At 34.0% G+C, this 16,564-nt stretch overlaps 1 protein-coding gene across 14 annotated transcripts in view; it reads left to right on the top strand.

Moving 5' to 3' along the window:
• TCF12 (transcription factor 12) overlaps nucleotides 1-16,564 on the top strand; it is a 357,822-nt gene that overhangs the window by 302,400 nt on the left and 38,858 nt on the right. For 12 of the 14 annotated variants that reach the window (XM_006765238.2, XM_006765233.2, XM_006765234.2 and 9 more), the window contains 4 exons: nucleotides 9,068-9,173; nucleotides 10,419-10,558; nucleotides 10,816-10,960; nucleotides 11,266-11,330. In XM_006765238.2, coding sequence (XP_006765301.1) covers nucleotides 9,068-9,173; nucleotides 10,419-10,558; nucleotides 10,816-10,960; nucleotides 11,266-11,330 — 456 coding nt within the window. The remainder of the gene's footprint in view (nucleotides 1-9,067; nucleotides 9,174-10,418; nucleotides 10,559-10,815; nucleotides 10,961-11,265; nucleotides 11,331-16,564) is intronic. The other 2 variants (XM_015564974.1, XM_015564975.1) reach the window with 1 other exon arrangement.

Genomic DNA, 16,564 nt, shown 5'->3' with positions numbered 1-16,564 from the left:
GAGTTTAGATTTTATTCTTTTGAGAGCACAGATCACTCTATTACAACATTTCTCTTTGTTCTACATTGGGGGGGAGGGGGGGAGCAACAGCTTTGATCTTATTAAGTATTTCCAGGCTTAGTGTAGATGACAGAGCTAGTATGGTAGAGAAGTGTAGCCAGAAATTGATAGCCTGCGCCTGATACAGGTCAGAGGTGACTTTTATGTTCCTGAAAAATGCATAAAGAGATGATATATTTATTGTCTTAGTCTTCTGTATCATAGGCCCTGGTCTTATATGTATTTTCGTATATACATTTTATTTTTACCACCTCTATCTAGTTTTTTATTATTATTTTCTTACAACTCTTCAATGAGAAAATCATGTGGTATGCAATTACATTATCCAAAGACTATGTAAATACTTCAATCTTAGTATATATTAGGAAATGTCTACCTACCAATGTTTTATAGTAAAAACTAGTACTTTAAGTTAATATTTCTGGACCTGAAATATACTTCCTCTTTTGAGTCATGGAATGTTTATATAATTCTCATAGTAAACAAGTTAAATTTAAGCTCACTCTTTGATCCCATTTTATCAATTTATTTTAAGATGATGGGGCAGATTAATATTTTGAAATGCTAATAAATTCACATTGATTTTATTTTTACGATTCCATTATGGGTATTGTGTGAGAGCAAGAAATCCTAAGTGATACTGGTCTTAAACAAAATGCTTCCCCCCCCCCTTTTTTGTTTTGTCTTTATTTTTAAATTTTCAAGTTGATTCTATATATTTTGATGATATTTGGGGTATTTTAGTAAGACTGGCAGAGTGTAGGGGGGAAAATCAGAAAAGAGTCTTTTCATATTTTATTATTTAAGATTATGTGGCCGTATTGTATTGTTGGGATATAACACGCTTGGACAACTATATGCAGAAAAGAAAAGCCAATAATATTAACCCTATTTTCCCACTGTTTGAAAAGTGAAGGGGTTAATGTTCTGAATCATACATAGCTATAGTTAGCTACATTACGTATCATACTGTAAGCTATTAATATGTGTTTATGATAGAGGAGTTAAAAGCAATTGAATATTATCTGTTTTTTTGAGATTTAAAAAATAACAAAAAGAAAAAAAATAGCAAGGAATTATGGGTTTCTGAACTCCTTATATATAAAGAACTTGGCCTGTTCAGTTTTCTCATTGATATGACTAAATTGTGTCCTTTATGCAGAAAACTAGAAAGTCTAAGGGGTAAAGGAAGGAAACTTTTGGGAGGAGAAGATTCCTCCTGTTTTCTTCACATGAGGATGCTGGAGTTTCTGCCTTTCTCTCATCTAATCTGCCTCCATTTTCTAGCCCTTGAACTGAAGATGCTGCAAAGTATTCCAGGTATAAAAATTGTAGCAAGTGCAGACATGATGCTCTTCTGATTGGATCAGGGGATTATTTTAATCTTATTAGAGACAACATAGAAATCCAAGTTTTAAAACTCAAGCTTAAAGACACATTTTGAATATTGAACTTCTTGGTATAGAATCTGGGAAAGAAGAGGAAGGAACTAACATGATTATAAGGGCAACTCTGTGTCAGGAACTATGCTGGGGGGGGGGGCAGGGGGCTTCATGTTTACCTCATTTAATTTTTGCATTTATTCTTTCATTTATCTGTTTCTAGCCTTTTATAAGTAAGGAAAATGAGGTTCAGGGAAGTTAAGTAACTTGCTCAAGCCCCAGTTAATAAGTGCTTAAGCTAGAATTGAACCCAGGTCTCTCTCCCAAGAGCAGGTTTTCTCTTTTATACCATCCAAGAGCAAAGCAACTAGTCTCCATAGCAAAGGGCCTAACTTCACTTATCCTTACTACCATTTATATCAAAACAAACTACAATGGAAAGAAAATGTAACAGAAAAACAGTGGGCCATTCCTAAAAATAAATGAATATATTTTGATCAAGCTAACAATTTTCTGAATGCTAATTGATGTGGTCAGTCAAGCAAATTTTTATTTCTGTTTAAGATGAAGAACTTAAAACTATCCTAAATATGTTTAAAAACTCAAGTCTCCTCTTCGAATAGAACTCGTAGTACTAGGAACTAGTTTAGCATAGTTTTAGCAGCTTTCTGCCCACATAATTTGTATTTCATAAGAATTAGGGTCTCAAGTAGCTAAAATGGCATTGTAAATATTTCTAAGACTTATTTTTCAAATAAACGTTTTCAGTTAATAAAAGCACAGAAACCCCTGTGAGAGTGTATAGAACTACATTTTTGTTTTGTTGGGGATTTGCTGCTAATTAACAAGGGAAAGAAAACACAATTAGATTAATTCAAATTTCCAGGCTGTCTGTGGGCACAATAGAGTTAAATCTAATATATATGATTAGGAAAATATGAAGTCATTTAATAATTCTCTAAAGGTAGAATACTAAAGACATTGAGTGACAAGGACTTCATCTTAAATCTTATTTGATTGTTTATCCCTTTACCAAAAATATCTGAGACTATATTCCTGATATGAATCCAAGAAGGTCTTTTTTTTTATCCTGATTCAAGTGAGCACAAATATCAGTGAGTTAAAACCATAGGCCCTGCCAAGAGAGTATGCTGTCACTCACTGATCAACTTTATTAATGTTAGAAAGAAGTTTGTGTCCCTTTTGACTAGTTAATAAACATGTTAAAGAAAGGGATCAGGTGCTGTATTGTTGGATCTAAATTTCTTTAAAATGCAGGTAACTAAGAAATGACACTCATTGATTTGTTCAAGTCCTATATTATCCCAGCAAACAAATTTCAAACCCAGTCCTTTAAAAATTTCACAGTTTATCTCTCAGGAAAATTTTGTGGTTATTATAGAAATGTTAGCAGTTACAATAAAGGCTAATGAAATATGCCCAGTGCTGTTAAGTTATAAAAATGTGCTTGACTTACCTAAGAAGTTTTTCTCACAATTGAAAACCAGTAATATTCAATTATGCTTGTTAGACTGCAGAAGTAGCAATTAATTTTAAGCAGTTTTGTGCCAAAACTGAATTCTTTTTTCTTACTGTTATCAGCAAGGACATTTTACTTCATCCTAAACATGTCTCTGGAAATTCTTGAAAAAAGATACTGCTCTTATTTATGAAATTATCAAAAATATACATATATATATATCTTTTATAGGAATTATTATTGTTTTTAGCATGCTAATTAGGTGAAAAGAATCTTCCATAGAGATGGTTTCTATGTCCCTGAGTTAGTTCTTGTGCTTCAAACATTTTACTTTTTAATGCCTTTGGTTTTAGTTCTTGTGGTATTTAGTACTGGAACTATCCAAATATTTTCTCCCTAGGTTTGCAATCACCATAAAATCTATTGTCATAGATTGGGCTCTATGGCAAAATTAGTTTATGTAATATTAAAATACTAAAAGCATTAAGATATTTATCAAATCTGTCATTTGTGTCTTAGATATGGGGGAATCCTTTGATTAGACTGCTGTTTCATAGATTTAATTAAATGTTTTAATTACTTTTTCTTTGGGGTTATGTTTTAATTTTGATTAGAGAAGGAACAAGGAAAGTGGGAAGACCTAAATTTCAGAAACTTTAAAATTTTGCCAGTTAGGTTAAAGATGCTTTTTATCTGAGTGTATACATAATATCAGTATTTATAGTAAATAATGGATCCAAACTGATCAGAAGAATAAATAGGAAATCATTTTTAGGAAATTTCTTTAACTTCCTCTAACACTTATCTGGCATTCTTATCTGAGTGAGTATAATTATTAAACAACTTATCTACTCTTTTTTAAACAGCTTATTTTTTACTAAATTCAGGTCCCACAAAATTCAGGAAGCTGTTATTTGTGTGTGTTACTATGTGTGGAACCTGCATAGGTAATCAGCAATAACTAAAAAGTAAATCTTATAATAATTACTTAGTTTTTCTTTTTTAGTTTTTGAGTGTTAACTCTTAAATGTGCACATTTTAAAAATTATTGCCCCCAAAATTTAATTAATAGTATTTCAGTATTTGACTTTAGTTGGGATTTTCTTTTTCAGGTTTTAAGTACCAGCTTGTAAAATTTTATATTGTTTAATATAAAATATAGTTATATAAAATATATGATTAATTAAATGGATGTTCTTGAATATGATTTCACATTTTTATTTTAAAATTCTTATGGTAAGATTAATTAGCCAAATGATTGTGTTTTACTTTGTTATTTTGGTAAGTTGATAACAGTTGTGCTAAAGATTATTCCTATTTTTAGCATAACGTTTTTTACATATTGGAGCTTCATGTTAGCATGTATTAAAGCATTTAATGATCTTTAACATATTATAACTTAAAAGAGAACTATTCAAAGCATCTTGACAAAAGAACAAATAGAAGCTTAAGCATATTGAAATCTTGGTAATAATTTCTGTTAGAACATGCTCAGAACAATGAATAAGCTTCTCTATCTCCTTTCCAAATTAGCTGAAGGTATTCCCAAGGTGAGGGTTTAGGCTGATTGTGGTCTTGATGGGCCTTGGAGCTTATGAGACTGCTAGAATATTTCTTTTAAAGTAATGTATGTGATTTTAAACTGTTAGGTAAAGAAGAGTGATCTACACCTGTGTTGTTCTGTAGTAACCACTAGTCACATATAACTAAATTAATTAAAGTTTCATTTCCTCAGTTGTACTACCCACCTTTCAAGTGTTCCATAGTCACGTGTAATTAGTGGCTGCTATTGTACAGCACAGATATAGGACATTTCCATCGTCACAGAAACCTCTATTGGCCAGTGCTCATCTAAAGCATTCTTCTCATTTTCTGTAGAAGGTTTCTTATTTAGGATATACAGCTATTCTCATCTCTGCATCTTTTGGAATATTTAAAAATATCAGTCACCACACAGGCGGTGAATCTATTTTAAAAAGCATGGGGAATGACATTGTCTTTTAATTCATCACTGGGTATGACAAGATAAAAGAAAAGATCGTTTTAGCAAAAGCTTTTTACTTTCTTGCATCTTTTCTCAGTAAGCATCAGAAAATAATTATGCCTCCCTGCTTTGCATAGATGTTTCCAATATTAATTACATGAAGGATGCATTAAAATCAAGAGCACAGTACACAGCTCCAGCCTCTAGAGCTAAACAAAGTGGCTGCCCTGAATTTGGGGTTATCCATATGATTGAACTGAACCATCCAAACAGGAAAAAGGGAATCTGTTTTTGCTAACTTAACTCACATTGCTTGTATGCTTTAACATTCCACGGGTAATTGTGTGATCGCTATAATTGTAAATATTCACCCCTGGTGTACTCTATTACTCTTAAAAAAGCCAATTTGGATGGATGGGATGAGGACATTAAAGATATTAATGTGGATTTGTTCTTTAACAGTGAAAGGAAGATACTCTTAGATTTTCAGTTATATATTCATTCAAGTTGGAATAAATGTTATGGTTCTATTCACTAGACACTCAGATTTTCTCTCATCACCATTCCTGAAGGAGAAAATGTAAGTGCGTGGGAAAGAAGATAGACAGTCTCATGATAGCTACTGTGAGCCTGACATTCTTAAATGGAGCTAGAATTCTAAAGACAATTTCTGAGCACCACATTTTATTAGAACGTCTTAAATTACTTGTAGTTTTTTTATTTCTTTTTAATAGTTTGACTTCTGGTAGATTTTAATCATCTTAAAGCATACATATTCTTTTCTCTTAATTTTGAGATTGTTTGCTCTGATACGAAATCATACTTAAGATTTAAATGCATGATTAGATCATTAACTAGAAAAAAAACTGGCATCTATGTGCAGGTGATCAGATGACATAAGCAGTCTGGTTTTAATTTGTAGCCAGTACTGATTGTAACTAAAAGAGACTTGCTCTTTTTGTGGAATTGGCTGACTATTTACCTACATCTGGAGTTAATAAAGTCTTTGAGACCACATCAGTTGCGCTTTGCCGCAAGAACTCTTTGATCTGAAAAATCAAGACTGGCACAACTGCTGCTTCATAACATTGCATCTATGTTTTTGCAAGCTATGGTTAAGATACCAAAAGTAAAGTTCTTTGGCTGGGTTAGAAATGCTGTTAGATGGGCCTAAGAACCATGTTTTTCAAAACATTTTTATTAATATATAAACTTTGAACTTACGTTAGTAAATATATGATAAACTTATGGTAGTTTAGTTTTTACCATTTTCATTTATAAGATCTATCCTTCAAAAGTCCATTTATTTTTCAACGTCTGTTTATAAAAACTAACATTAAAAATAACTTTACCTCTAAAATGAGTCCATTTTATTTTCTCTGTATAGTTTCAAAATGTTTACAAGAGTAGGCAAGTCTCTTCTCCTTGGTGTGATCTATATCGGTTTTTCTTGCTTTACATGACAGCCATCTATTAACCATTATCTGATCAGTATATTATTTATTTGACAGCAATTTGTAAAGCAGTAAAGTGAGGTTTATCTTTTTATTAAAGTAAGTATATTTTGTTCGGAATACAGTGAATTGAATGGTAATAAGGATAAAGAAATATAAATTGATAAATTATGTATAAATTTAAACTAGCAAATAATGTAGGTTTTTTTGTGAAATGACATCAAAACTGGAGTTTTTCATAATGACCAGTGGGAGGCTTACCTACTGTTTCAGTCTATAACCTGTATAGAAATAGAGAATTTTTTATTTCATACTTTCAGATCAGTGATGATGTATATGATAAATAAGCATTTTTGACAAAACAACAACACATGTTCTAATGCTGGTTTCTAAATTTTATTTTCATTGTGTTTTCTTGCTACATATTTGGATTTACTTTATTTTTTGTTGTTTGTGGTTTTAGCCTAGTTTGGGAAAATCGATATATAAAGGGAACAGAGAGCATCTATCTGTGGCATCTATCTAGACACTGAATCTTGATTAAAAGAAAAAAGTACAAAATTCCTCTCCTGAAAACTTTTTCTTGCATATCATAGCCTATATAATACATTCCAAACACATTTGTGTATACCCAATTATTTCATTTTCACACTGTTTTTACGTAATACTAAGCTAGAAAATTGTTATATATATATATGAATGAAACATTTTATCTACCATATTGCCCTATCTAGGATCCTTCTGGATAATTCATAAGAATATATCTTGTCCCAAACTTCTCAGGTACCACAGGTGTATTTTTACCTTTGGGATCTGAAAGGTAGGAAACTAACCTGAGTTCCTAATCCATTAAAAAGACACACCTGTGCAAGTATCAGCACAAGTAGCAAGAAGAGTAAAAATTGGCTTTTTAACCTTTTATGTAGATGAATTTTTCAGATCACATCAGACAGCTGTAAGAAACAGTATTTGAGGACTGAACAGGGATAATACATAGCATTATAATTGCTCCTATAAGAATGATACTATTAGCTAATACTTGGTGAGTGATCATTGTGCTAGACATTTTATATATATCATCTTTTCTGATCTTCCTACCAACCACCTAATGCAGGCAGGTACTGTTAGCACTCTTTCAGATGAGATAGTTGAGTCTGGAGGGTTAAGTAATTTGCCAGAAGTCTTTACAGTTAGTTAATACCTCAGTGAAAGACTAAATGGAATATACATGGTAGTTTATGTAAATAAAAAATTTGGCTCCCATTGTAATCTCAGTGTGTGCTTTCTTGACTTTTTTTTTATTAGTGCATAGAAATATGTGCTCAGGGTAAAAATATCAAACTGTGTGGAAGGGCATAAAGTAAATGTCCTCCTTCCCAGTTCTAAGTCCAGATGTGTAACCATTAAGTTTCTCGTGTATAATTCCAGAAATTTCTTATGCTTATGAATAAATATGATTTTTTTACACATGCTCCCATAATTTTAGTTAATGGGACTCTCAAGTGGACTCTTAGGATTTCTACTTAAGTGGACTCTTAGGATTTTTATTTTGGAGTGAATTTTAATGTACATATTTCTTATCAGACTAAACAAAAGAAATGTTTTATGCACTGTTCATAATACACCTTTCCATTCTTCCTGACTCCCGCTTTACTTTTACAGACCATGTATTACCTTAAATGTATTCTTTTCTCATCTTGGTTTCAGTGGTCATCATGAAAATGGTTTGATCATGTTCTGAGTATTAAAGTTATGTGGCCTAGCCGGTGTGGCTCAGTGGTTGAGTATCGACCGTGAAGAGGTTGCTAGTTCAATTCCCGGTCAGGGCACATGACCGGATTGTGGGCTCAATCCCTAGTAGGGGGTGTACAGGAGGTATAATGATTCTCTCTCATCATTGATCTTTCTGTCCCTCCTTCCCTCTTCTTTCCTCTCTCTGAAATCAGTACAAACATTTTTTTAAAGTTATTTGATTGACCCTTTAGTTTTCCAGAAAAATACCAATGTTGTCCATTTGCCAGTTCAAAATGTTTATATTTTGCTTATCTGCAGCAAAGATGTGCCAAAGGAAATTAGTGCTGCTCTGACAAATTAAATGAGTTTCTTAAATAGTAATAAAGCATATTAGCATTTAATCTAATGTATTTTTTAATAAATCTTGTAACAGAGAAAAGAATGAATTTTTATGATTAAACCCAAATTTTATTTCATGCTCTGTTCAAAAGACATTTGTTTCCATCATCACATTTTGAATCATGAGGTTATATGAATTTATGTCTTGTAAAACAGAGTCAACATTTATGACTTTCTTCAACCACCTGGTATAATTGTCACACAAAGATATATTACAGGAATATAAGGTGGGGCAAACGTAGGTTTACAGTTGTGAGTACACAAAACAAAGTTTATTCCTGTATTACTATTTATTAACAATTGCATTATTTTTCATACAAACAACTAAATCTACTTTTGCCCCACCCTGTATTTGGAGTAGTATTTTTCTCTAGTAAGCAGCTAAAAATAAATATGTAGATAGTAACCAAGTTAGACATTATTTATGTGTACTTAAGCAATTTCTTTGGATCTGTGTTAGGCCTTCGTAGATATGAGGTAAGCCTTTTATGGCCCTTTATAATGCTACAATCATTATACATAAGTGATATGAGAGTAATTTACATTTTAATTAAATTTCGTATTTAATTTTAAGGTATATGCACCATCCCCAAATTCAGATGATTTCAACCGTGAATCTCCTAGTTATCCATCTCCCAAGCCACCAACCAGTATGTTTGCTAGCACTTTCTTTATGCAAGGTAAGTACTGCCAAATAGTTGTCAAATACTACAGCAGTTATCTATTGTATATTGGCTAAAATTGTACAGTTGTGAGGAAAAAGAATACCTTTATAGAAATTCAGACATTTTTTATCTAGGTATTTTTGGCTGATGTAAATGAAAATTTTTTAAAATTCTCTAGTGTGATTTATTGCTGACTGCATTGTTGGACTATCCAGCTAACGATTGGAGTGCCCATCTACTATTGATTGAATTTATAATTGATTTAAACTGAGAAAAATGAATTTTTCATTTTATAATTTAAATGTATGAAAGATATTAACAACTCTAGGTTCTTATTTAAATTACAGGTTCATATCATTCCTAGATTTATCAATATGAATAAAGAGTGAATATCATAGGACAGAATACGACTTGTTAAGATAGAGAAAGTATTACATTTCCATTAATTTATGTCTAGCAAATCATTTTTATTTGGTCTCCTGTGGTTTTGGACTATGGAAAGTGTATACTATGGGAGCAGTAAATTACTGCATAAGTGGTTCCTTGACTTTACATTGGTGAATGAAGTCATTGCTAACGTTTCATTTGAAGGCTGACTGTAATATAGGCATTATCAATTACTTAGGTTTACTTTTAGAGCAGTGGTTCTCAACCTTCTGGCCCTTTAAATACAGTTCCTCATGTTGTGACCCAATCATAAAATTATTTTTGTTGCTACTTCATAACTGTAATGTTGCTACTGTTGTGAATCGTAATGTAAATATCTGATATGCAGGATGGTCTTAGGCGACCCCTGTGAAAGGGTCGTTCCACCGCTAAAGGGGTCGCGACCCACAGGTTGAGAACCGATGTTTTAGAGAAACTTTTTTATTCTGCAGTTTCAGAATGTTTGATATAATGTAAATTGTTTTAGAGTAAGGACTTTTAAAAAATATTTATGAGTATACCACTCAACCTAAAATTAAATCCAACATATCCCCAAATTTGGAATTTTTATGATTCTTGCTATTAAGCTAAATCTTTTGAGGATTTTTATAATAGCTTACCTATTAGTTTGAATAACTTTTTCTCTAACTGTAAAGTTTTATTCCTTCTTTTTAGATAGTCATGCAGTTTGGAAGGGAAGAAAACTAGATAGATGACTAGATTGGAAAGGGGAGGGAAAAATATCTGGAGGGTACCCTTTGAATTTTTTAGCATCATCAAAATAAGAAAAAATTTTTAGCTAAGGAAAATTTTATATTTCTCTTTTTGTCTTAGATGGGACCCACAATTCTTCTGATCTTTGGAGTTCATCAAATGGGATGAGCCAGCCTGGTTTTGGTGGAATTCTGGGGACCTCCACTTCCCACATGTCTCAATCCAGTAGTTATGGCAGCCTTCATTCACATGACCGCTTGGTAGGCTGTAACACATGACTAGGGTGTAGCAGCACTTTGTCCGCACTTGTGTTTCTTATTGGATTACAAGTGTAAGATTTGGTTCTGCCAAAACTTCTGAAGTTTGAAATATGTCTAAGCTTACTGCATTAAGCATGACACTTTAGCTGCTAACTTGTGATGTTCTTTTTGACCTGTCACAGTAGTTGTCCAGTTATATGTGCATATTATTAAGAAAATGTATTTAATACAGTATGTCTCTTTCCCCCTTTCTCTAGAGTTATCCTCCACACTCAGTTTCACCAACAGACATAAACACGAGTCTTCCACCAATGTCCAGCTTCCATCGTGGCAGTACCAGCAGTTCACCTTACGTTGCTGCTTCACACACTCCTCCCATCAATGGATCAGATAGCATTCTAGGTGAGCTTTTTCAAGTTGGCAAAACTCCCTCCCTAATTATGGGAATTTCAGTCAACCCCATACCTTTTAAGATATTTTTAGTATTGAATTTAAAAATGAAAGAAAGGAAGAAAAGAAATATTTTCCTTTTTCTTAGTATAGAAACATCTTTAGCTACTAAGTGCAACACATGCAGAGTATTTGCTGATTTATTATGACAGTTGTGAGATAACAATGGAGAGCACCCTGGAAATAATGGCCGAGTGCTAAAAAAGCATCCCAGCTTGCTAAAATTCTTGATTTGTCTTTCTACTTGAAATATTCAGGAACCAGAGGGAATGCTGCTGGAAGTTCACAGACAGGTGATGCACTTGGAAAGGCTTTGGCATCTGTGAGTATCGATTTTATATATTGTACTAAATGAATATTATATTGATGAAATATAGTGATTACATTTTTTGGGTAGTATGTGTCATAGTTAAAGGATATAGTTATAACAGGATCAACTTCATTACTCATTGAGCACTATCCTCAGTTTGTATCAATTCATGATGCCCTTAAAACAACTTTTCTTTTTTTTTATTATTATTAGTTAAGGTATTACAAATGTGTCCTCATCCCCCCCTCCTTAAAACAACTTTTGAGAACATTCCCACAAGATCTATTCTTCTAACTTTAATTTAAATATATGTCTTTGTCTTAATGAAATAGATGTAGGCAAAAGGAAGAGAAATTTGTAAAGCACAAATTTCTGAGATTAATATTTAAAGCTATGTATTAGTTTCAAATACTTAGTGATTTGCCCATTAACATAAGTCAAGTGGAACCAAGAAAGACAACTCAGTTATTTCCTGATCCGGAGAAGGAAGTGCTTTTATAAGGAATTTTTCCTAGACAGAAAGTATTTTACATATTTTTTAAAAGGAAAAAATAATCATGTGCAAATGATTCATTCAAAATAATAGGAAATGAGAGCCTTCCCTACAAAAAGCCAGATTCATTGAAGAATTTGTGCTAAAATTAATAAAACTGATTTGGAGGAATTTCATAGTATTTTCTTGAGCATTTAGTTTATATCACATCAAGACATTAATGGCAAAGCAGTGATTTGCTTTAATAAAAGCAATGATTATGTTTTAATATGTGATCCGTAAAACATTAAAACTGAAATCCCTTCTTTTGGAATTTTTTGGGGAGGACATTTACCAGCAATTCACAAAGATTACAAATCTAATCATTTAAAAGAGGTTCCACTTCTTCATACCTTCTGAAGTTTTTCCTTAGGGTTTTTCTTTTTTTTCTCCTGAATAACATGTCTCTCAGAATTCTCACAGACTTGTCTTACATTTTCTATGAAGTGCAGTTAACTTTGTCAAATACATTTGCAGCTGTTCATGGGGAGGACAAACCACTTAATGTGAAAGTAATTAATAGGAAGCAACTATTGAACCTTTAAGGAAGTAAACGTCTTTGATTTTGGTTTCTGTAAATGAACCTTTCTTTGCAACCAAGTACAAGTTTCTTGAGAAATGAAGCCAACTCAAACTTATCTATCACATAATGGAGCCCTGCACAAAATAGAACTCAGTAAATGTTTATTGAATTCAGTCTTTTCATCATATGACAAAAATAATGGTGATAACATAACCCACAGAAATAGCGGCTATAATTTGAATGGTTACTAGGTGCTAGGCACTATACTAAGCATTTACATGACTTTTTTCATTTAATCCTAAAGAAAACCTTGTGAGGTTGGCATTATTTTCCTCATATTATAGATGAGGAACTAAGGTTTAAAAGGTTAAGTGACTTGAGCTCAGAAAGATTAAGTCTCTGGCCCTAGGGTCACCAAGGTAGGTATGGTAAAGTTCATATATATTAGATGAGAACCCTGAACTGATGAGCTTTACTACTTTGTACTTCCAGAAAGAGCAATGGTGCAGTGACTTGTTTTACAGATTGGTGAGGACTAAACAAAGGCGGTTGTCTATTTAATTGCCACCTGGTGAAAATACCTACTTAGGAAGAAAATTATTCTATAACTAGAAGCCTGGTGCACAAATCTGTGCACTGGTGGGGTCCCTCAGCCTGACCTGTGGGGATCAGGCCAAAACCAACTCTCCAACATACCCCGAGGGGTCCCAGATTGCGAGAGGGTGGAGGCCAGGCCGAGGGGCCCCACCGGTGCACGATCGGGGCCAGGGAGGAACCACAGGAGGGCTCCAGGGCGTGTCCAACCCATCTCACCCAGTCCAGATCCACCATACCCCAGCAGCAAGCTAACCTACTGGTCGGAGCTTCTGCCCCCTAGTGGTCAGTGTGTGTCATAGCGAACTGTCGGACACTTAGCATATTAGGCTTTTACTATATAGGACTAGAGGCCCGGTGCATGAAATTCATGCACGGGTAGGGTCCCTAGGCCTGGCCGGCGATCAGGGCTGATCGGGGCCTTCCAGCTGCCAGCTGGGGCCTCTATACCCTAGCTGCCGGCCGCTGGCTCGGGGCTGCCTTTGCTCCATGCTGCCCCCTGGTGATCAGTGCACATCATAGCAAGCGATTGAACTGGTCTCCCTGTCGAACTCCCAAGGGGATACTTTGCATATTAGGCTTTTATATATATGGATATTAAGTCCAAGGGCCTCTCAGGTATTTGATTGGCCTGCTGTATTCCTTGTGCTGATTCTGAAATAATCCAGTAGCATATATTGCGTATGTAGGAGGATAAATAATATTCGAGCCTTTAATACTAGGAACTTTTAAAAATATAACCTGCGTTTCAGGGGCTTTTTTCTCAAAAGTCTGTTTATTATATTAAAAGAAGATTTATGGGAAGCAGTCTTGGCATTCAGGTAGGCAAGAATTAGTGATGTCCTTCAAGCTCTTTTTTAGTTACCTTTCAAGTCCTTGACTATTTTCCCATATTTATGACCAACATATGAGCCAATCAGTTGGCATTTAGAAAATCCAAAATCAGTGTTAGTGGAAGCTAGGGAAGAATGTTTAATCTAGTTAGTGGGTGGGCTTTGGTTGCCATGGAAACTCAATTCTGTCATCCTATGTTGTTACTAGGCAGGAGCAGCCAGGTCATTCCATAAATCATTTCTGTCATAGCTGATGGTGATGCATTCCATCTGCTCCATCACTGCATGCCATAGTCTGCACACTTCAAATCCCTTCCTTCAATCCATCTGCTGCCCCCTCCCCACTGGACACCTCCCCCAAGTACATTCTTTCTCTAACAGACTCACATTCGCTTTAGTGCTCTCAGAATGTACTGAAAAGCAAATATATTACATTGGACATAGGAAGGATTAGAAGAGATGAGGAGAAGGAATTTTATGAGGATTACATTTAAGAGTCTAGCATATTAGAATTTTATGTTTGATATTATAGATCTTTGAAAGTGGTGACCATGAGTATTTTGAAATGTTAAGTTCTTTATAATGTGACATTTTTAACATAGCATCTAGTTTTAGATGGAGAAGCACCATCCTATTATCATTGGGAGATATTTCTAGCGCCCCAGTTGTCTGTTATATGTCTTAGAAGGTCTTTCATGTGTAAAACATCAGAGGGTACAACCTTTGTTCTTCAGTTTAGGTATTAAAGAGCACATAAAATACTGTGTGATTAAACATGTAAAGCCAGATAATACATTTGCAAAGGTTCCTTTATTTTAGGTTTAAGCCTGGATAATTGTGGTCTTAATCTCAGGATAGCTAAAAAGAGAATTGTACATGAAAGTATTTACACAAAGTTCCCAAAGCCCTGTGGATTATGCATTAGTTTAGATTATAAACTAGGGTAGATAGAAGGAAAGGAAAATCTGGGCATTCGTGCCGTTTCTAATGCATTTCCCTGAACATTTGCCAAGACAATAACCCTTTAAGATTGTGCCCATGGAGAGTTATATAGAGGAAGAAACATCTGGTTTATTTCAGTGCTTAATACCATATCAAAACACTTGGTCTTTAATTTAGAGGAGATCAAACAAGAGAACTGTTTAACTTTGTTGATTATATCAGACTTCTTTGTGATAATTTATGTTTCGATTTCTACCTCAGAGCAAAGAAGAGAGAGTTTTAATCTGGATAGTTAAATGGTCAGTAGTCTTTGACAAAAGAAAAGAAAATTCAGGGAAGTTGATGTTTAAAAGTAATTCATGAAATAAGTGTCTTTGTTCCTTAGACTCAATAACATTAGCATAATAAAGATTAACTGAAATGTGCACTGTAGTGTTTAAAAAATTGGGCTCACAGTTCCAAGGTTGGGCTTGGGAGCTCCCTATTGTTTCTTTTTTGTCTGAGGCCCTTTTCATTACCCTCTGGCTTATTGGCACCCTGCTGATTGGAATAGACCATGACTGATAGGAGGAGGAGCCTTATTTGTTGCAGTAAAATGAGGCATATTACCTCTTAAGCCTGGCAGAAGGTATTGGGAGTTATTCATCATTGGTCATTTAACAGTACTGAGGACCATGGCTGCATGCGGAATGAACCTTACTTTGTGTTTATGCTGTAGATTCCAAATCACTCCCGTTCCCATTTTTAAATGACTGACTTTTTTCTTTTTTTTTTTTCTTTCAAACATCACCATAGGAGTCCTTTAAGGTCAACAAGTAATGTATTCCTGATTTAGAATGCTCTCTGTTAAACAAGACTTTATGTTTAGAATTTCTTAAAGTAACACAACAATTTCTATATAGAATAAGTATAATTTGTATGTTATTTGGTAATAGAATAATCATGCAGAGGTGAAGTTTAACTAAATGACCTGTGATCTAAAAGTCTGTATTATTTTGCCTTTTTAACATTGTGTTGCTCCTCCTCTCCCCACATACACATTCTTTTTATGAAAGCAACAGGGACAAAAAGCCTGTAGTTCAGGAAAAGTATTAATAACAATACTATCTGTTATCACTTTAGGGCAGAGTAGAACCAGGGAATGTGATGGCTGAGTAGAGAAAATGGCTTTTATTGTACAAATGGAGAAGTTGCATTAGAAAAAACACACTAAAGGTTATATATACATTTTTTTACTTGATACGTTTTTGGGACTTCTATTTTCACAGTGAGTTTTAAAAGCTCATACCTATTTTATATACAGCATTCGAGCATTTTGCTAAGTCATTGCCAGGTAGTGATAAGTAACTCTGAGGTAGAACTTCTTCCTTCTTTGAGATAAAGAAATTGTCACCAGCCCTGGCCAGGTTGTTCAGTTGGTTGGAATGTCATCCCACACACCTAAAAAGGTTGCGGGTTTGATTCCCGGTCAGGGCACATACGTAGGTTGTGAGTTTGATCCCTGGTCAGGGTGCACAGGAGGCAACCGATCAATGTTTCTCTCTCACATAGATGTTTTTCCCTTTCTCAAATCAGTTTAAAAAGAAAAAGTTGTCACTAGTCCTTTGCATGATTAGGGATTATGTAACACTAATGGCAGAGTTATCAGGGAGAATAAATATTGATAGTTTAGTTACACTCTCAAAAGCTTATACCTGCCTAACAGTGTGGTATGGACAGCTGAGTACATTAATTCTCAGAAATAGTGGAGCCTCACTATATTGTTCTCAAAGCTTCACCATAAAACTGATTTGTAAGTAAATTCATCTTTATCAAGATCTTT

Source organism: Myotis davidii, unplaced genomic scaffold (assembly GCF_000327345.1).
Source record: "Myotis davidii unplaced genomic scaffold, ASM32734v1 scaffold441, whole genome shotgun sequence".
Classification (NCBI taxonomy): domain Eukaryota; kingdom Metazoa; phylum Chordata; class Mammalia; order Chiroptera; family Vespertilionidae; genus Myotis; species Myotis davidii.
The sequence above is the reverse complement of the archived record's forward strand: the minus strand, read 5'-3'. Positions and strand labels throughout refer to the sequence as shown.